The sequence below is a fragment of the Apteryx rowi genome, unplaced genomic scaffold (assembly GCF_003343035.1).
Source record: "Apteryx rowi isolate R43461 unplaced genomic scaffold, aptRow1 scaffold_1724, whole genome shotgun sequence".
NCBI lineage: Eukaryota > Metazoa > Chordata > Aves > Apterygiformes > Apterygidae > Apteryx > Apteryx rowi.
Genome location: NW_020448002.1, coordinates 2,212 through 7,107, shown reverse-complemented (window position 1 = coordinate 7,107; position 4,896 = coordinate 2,212). Strand labels below are relative to the sequence as shown.

Genomic DNA, 4,896 nt, shown 5'->3' with positions numbered 1-4,896 from the left:
GCCAGCGCCCCCGGCCGCGGGGACGCCCCTCCGGCCAGCGCTCCCTGCGCCCGGCCCCTGCTCCCAGGGGCTGCGGCTGGCCCGTCGTGGCGGGGGGGGGCTCCGCTTGGGAGGGGGAATGGCTCTTTTTTCTCGCAAATTTTATCTTTTTATTAAACCATTGATAAGTTACAAAGGAGGAAAAAATATAGACTTATATATACAGCATTTTCCAGGCCAGCGGGGGCTGGCTCTTCGATGGGGCTGCTGGGAGGCGGCTGCCGCGGGGCGGCTCGGGGCGAAGGTGGGTGCCAGCCCCCCCGGAGCCAGGGCAGGGGGAGCTCCGGAGAGGCCAGCCAGCCCCTCACCCTGCAGCACCCGGCTTGGGGCGCAGCCCGCGGGGCTGGGGGTGCCAGGCGGAGGGTCGGCAGGAGAGGGGCAGCGGCGTGGGCAGGGCGAAGGGCCAGAGGCCGAGGTCCCTGGGGGGGTGGACCTGGCCGGTCCCCGGGCTGCCTGGCCCCCTGCCCCATCCCAGGGCATGCAGGGGGGAAATGCGGGGGAGCAGAGGGGGCACGGCACTGCCGGGCAGGACGGGTGCCAGCGGCAGGGCTGGGAGGCTGGCGCAGAGCCACCCTTTCCCTTGCTGCTCCGAAAGCCCTTCCTTCCCGGGGTGAGGGGCAGCGGGGCTCCTCGGGGCACCCCGGCGGGGCTGGGGCAGGGCAGGGGGGGACGGGGAGGTGTCCCTGGCACCGGGTGGCACCCAGGGCCCCTTTGTCCGCCTGGTGGAGGGGCTCAGTAGGGTGAGAACTTCTGCCTGTCGGCTTTCTTGGTGCCGTTGGCCGCCGAGATCTTGGTCGTGTAGGTGGCAGTGCTGCCGTTGGGACCCGCCATGGAGGACGGGGACAGTGCCAGGAAGGACACTGGCTTCAGGCCGATGAAGTTGGAGAGGGAGATGGTGTAGGGGGTGCCCAGCAGCGCCGGCGGGGCCGCGGCGACGGCCGGCAGCGCGGCGCCGGAGCCCGGGGTGAGGGGCTGGGAGAAGCCCACGCCGAGGTCCACGGAGCCGGGGCCCGGTGGCGCCTGGGAGGTAGATTTGGCCGTCTCTAAGCTGGTGAAGCAAGCGAGAGGGATGGGGTGGGTGAGGGCCAAGGGGCAGAGCGAGGTACCCGCCCTGGCCTGCCCGCCCCGGGGCGCAGGGACCGAGCGCCCACCTCCCTTCGGGGGGCACGCAGCACCCATCTCCATCGCAGGGCTGTGGCACCCCGTTGGGGAGGGCGGGAAACCTCGGGGTCTGGTGTCCTGCACCCACCACCTCGGGATCACAAAGCCCGGCCCAGCTCGTCCTTTCCAGTGCTGCGGGGGCTTCGCCAAGAGGGGGTCCCCCAAAGCTGTGTGCGGTGCTGGGGAGGTGCCACCCCAGCCATTTTTAGGGGGGGGGGCGATGCCATGTCTGCCTGAGGGCTGGTGCTTACCAGGCGGTGATGAGGTACTGAGCCAGGGTGATGCTGACGGGGGACCCCGTGATGGTCACGTGCCGCTCGCTGGAGCCCTCGGTCTGGTTCCCGATCTTGATGTGGGCACCCGACATTTGCCGGATCTCGCTGATCTTGCTGCCGTGGCGGCCGATGATGCAGCCGATGAGCTGCGAGGGCAGGAGCCGGGATGAGAGGGGCCTCTCCCTGCCGAGGCCTGGCTGCCCAGGCAAGGGAGTGGGATGGGGCAACCCGAAGCACGGTTCGGGGGGCAGTCAGGGGGAATATCTCGCCTGGGCGCCCCATATGTCTGCAAACAGTGGGGAAACTGAGGCAGGCACAGAGAGGGGAGGGCACTGCTTTCCTTGGGGAGCCCCCGCTTTCCTGTCCTAGCTGGCTGAGTGGTGACATCCCCAAGGCCGGACCCTGGGTTCATCCCTGGCATCCCCCCCTCGCCATTCCGGCACCTGCACGTACGTCATTGGGCACCAGGAACTCCTGGGAGCTGCTCTGGGAGCTGGCGTCCAGCCCTGGGCAGAAAGAGGGAGAGACGGCGGTTAGGGGTCTCCAGCAGGTCCGTCCCCGACAGGGACGCACGGGGTAGACCCGGAGGGGCCCCGGTGTCCGGGCGGCGCTCACCTGGCACCACAGAGGGTGCGGGGCCCAGGGAGGCGAAGGGCAGCGTGTGCCCCGACAGCTGCTGCAGCTTCGTGACCTGCCCAGCACACGGGGAGGAGGAAGAGGAGGAGGAAGAGGTTAGGAGGGCGGGCGGGATGGCAGCCATGCCCTTGCCCCCCAGCATCGCTGGCACGGGAGGACTCACCTCCGCGGGAGAGACGCCGGCGTACTGGCCCTGCACGGGGAAGCCCTGCGGGGAGACGCGGGTGTCAGCGGGGGGGCCGCGCGGGGATCCCTGCCTCCGCCTGTGTGGCCACACGGGGGGGGCGGACACCCTCCCCGAGCCCGCCGGAGCCACCCCTCGCCCACCCTGCGGTCCCTTACCTGGTTGGCGGAGAGCAGGATGGTGCCCAGGGAGAGGCCGGGGTGGTAGGGGATGGTGGCCCCCTTCGGAGGCGACTGGAAAGGCAGGGAAGCAGGCAGAGGGGGTGAGAGCCGAGGACCCCGCAGCCCCCAGCGCCCCAGCGGGGTGCTCCGGGGGCGCCCGCGCGGGGGACGAGCCCGGCGCCGGGGGGACACCGCAGGGCCCAGCAGTACCTCCAGGATGACGGCGCAGATCTGCCGCACGCACTGGATGATGGTGTCGGGCACCCCCGAGACGGTGACGGCCCGCTCGGTGGAGTTGGGCAGCAGGTCACCAGCCACCTGCACCTGCGCCCCCGTGCTCTGCGGAGACAAAGCAGGCGGCTGCGGGCACCGCCGGCGGTGCGGCGAGCTGCCGCAGCCTCAACCGCACCCGCCGGGGCTCGGCACCCCTCTCCGGCCCTGTCCCCTCTGGGGCCRGGGGCTCTGGCACGCTGCAGCCCCAGGATTGGGGGGACCCACCGGGTGGGGGTCCGGCTGGGCTGCCRGCCGGGCGCCCTCACCTCGCGGATCTCCCTGATCTTGGCGCCCGCCTTGCCGATGAGCGAGCCGCACTGGCTGGCAGGGATGACGAGGCGCAGCGTCACCGGTGGTCTGCCCGGCGCTCCGCCGTCGGCGCTCCCCGCTCCCAGGTCCTGCGGAGTGAGACGTGGCATCGGCCATGTGGGGCACCCCCAGAGCCTGTGCCGTGCCGCCTGCGGGAAGCGGGGCGGGGGTCCCTACCTCCTCCAGCTTGAAGGCAATCATGGAGACGGCCCGGAAGACGGCATCAGTGGAGCCGGTGATGGTGGTGATGCGCTCGGGGCAGGACCCCTCCGAGATGGTGATGCGCGCGCTGCTCTGGGGAGGGCGGCACACGCCGTCGGGGACAGCCAGACCCTGCGCTCCAAGCCCCCCGCAGCATCCCCCATGCCACCCCGTGCCTCTTCCCTTCCATCCTTCCGAGGCTGCCCCCGGCTCTCCGCCTCCCTCCCGCGGTGCCCGGCGCGCTGCCACCATCACCCGCGGCAGACCCTGGCACCAGGCACGGCCTGCCATCCTGCGGCGCCCACTTACCTGCTCTCGTATCCTCTTAACGGTCTCTCCTTTCTGCGGGAAGAGGAACAGGGCGGGTGGTCAGGCCCAGGAGACCCCGGGGCTGGCGGGGTCCGGGCCCCCCCGTCTTACCTTGCCGATGATGCTGCCGATCTCCTGCAAAAGCAGAGACGGGAGCAGCCCCGTTAGCGGGYGGCTGCCCGTCCGGCGGAGCCCCCGTGTGGCCCCGTCCGCCCGGGCCGCGGGGAGGCCGGTGCTCCGGGACGGCCCCGGGCACTCACCTTGCCGTGCATGAGCATGCGCAGCGTCAGGGTGATGCTGAGCTCYGTCTCCTCCGAGCTGCCGTCCGCGCCGCTCGGCCTCTCCGGCGACGCCATGGCGGCAGGGCGGGCCGAGCCTGTGGACGCGGAGCGGCCGGGTGGGCCGGCGGGCTCGGCGGAGGTGCCAGCAAGGCCCGGCGAGCTCAGCTGTCCCCGGGAAGGGCCCCAAAGAGCCCTCCGCCACAGTCCGCAGCACTAAAAGCGCTCGTGGCTGGGAAGAGGGGAAACTGAGGCAGTGCTGTGCCATGCCTGCGAGGTGGCGAGCCCAGGGTGGGACACGGGGAGCCCGCACTGCCCCGTGGTACCCAGGGCCGCGCCGGCAGCTTGCGTCCCTCGCGGAAGCCCCCRAAAAGGCACCTGCCACCGCGTGTCTGCTCGGGTCTGCAGGCAGCTGCCTCCGAGCTGGCGCAGGGGTGGGCACGGCCCTGGGCCAGAGCCGGCCCCGCATCTTCGGGAAGCCGGGAGCGGGAGTGGGGGGAGTGCGGCGGAGCGGCGGCACCGGGGCCGGGATTGCGGGTTTGTGCTGAGGGGGCAGGCGCGGGTGCGGAGGCGGCAGGGGTGGCCATGGCCTGCCGTGGGCTGCGCAAGCCTCCCCCCTGCCGCCCCCTGCATCCTCCTTCCTTCCTTCCCACGCGCAAGGGCCCGGGGCCCTCCTGCTAAGGGGAAACTGAGGCCCGCCGAGGCCGCCTCCCTGACCCCCCCAGTGCTCGGGGAGCAGCCGTCTCCGACGCAAATCCCAGCGCGATGCCCAGCAGCGCGAGCCTCGGCTGGCACACCAGCGGGGAGCCCCGCTGCCCCGCACTGCAGGGCCCCCCGAGAGCGCCCTGGCCCGCGGGGGCGGCTCCGGCCCTGCCGTGCCGGCCGGGAGCCGGGAACAATCGCCGTGTGTCCGGGCCCGGGTGGGCGGCAGCGCCTGGCCCGCGGTGTCGCCGGATCCCGCCAGGCCGGGTGGGTGGCGATGCCAAGCGGCTCGGAAACAAAGCCGCCGTGTTGGGGCTGCAGGGGCCGTGCCGGTGCGCCTGCCGGGGGGGGCGCGCACGGGCCGTGTT

At 72.3% G+C, this 4,896-nt stretch overlaps 1 protein-coding gene across 1 annotated transcript; it reads right to left on the bottom strand.

Annotated features, from left to right (window-relative positions):
* Positions 1 to 771: 771 nt before the first annotated feature.
* PCBP4 (poly(rC) binding protein 4) lies at positions 772 to 3,904 on the bottom strand. Its single transcript, XM_026060917.1, has 12 exons — positions 3,809 to 3,904; positions 3,660 to 3,683; positions 3,549 to 3,581; positions 3,216 to 3,332; positions 2,996 to 3,127; positions 2,667 to 2,795; positions 2,454 to 2,528; positions 2,275 to 2,319; positions 2,091 to 2,166; positions 1,929 to 1,981; positions 1,452 to 1,621; positions 772 to 1,087 (listed from the first exon to the last, which is right to left on the bottom strand). The coding sequence occupies exons 1-12, from the start codon at positions 3,902 to 3,904 to the stop codon at positions 772 to 774; spliced, it is 1,266 nt and encodes a 421-aa protein (XP_025916702.1).
* Positions 3,905 to 4,896: the final 992 nt, after the last annotated feature.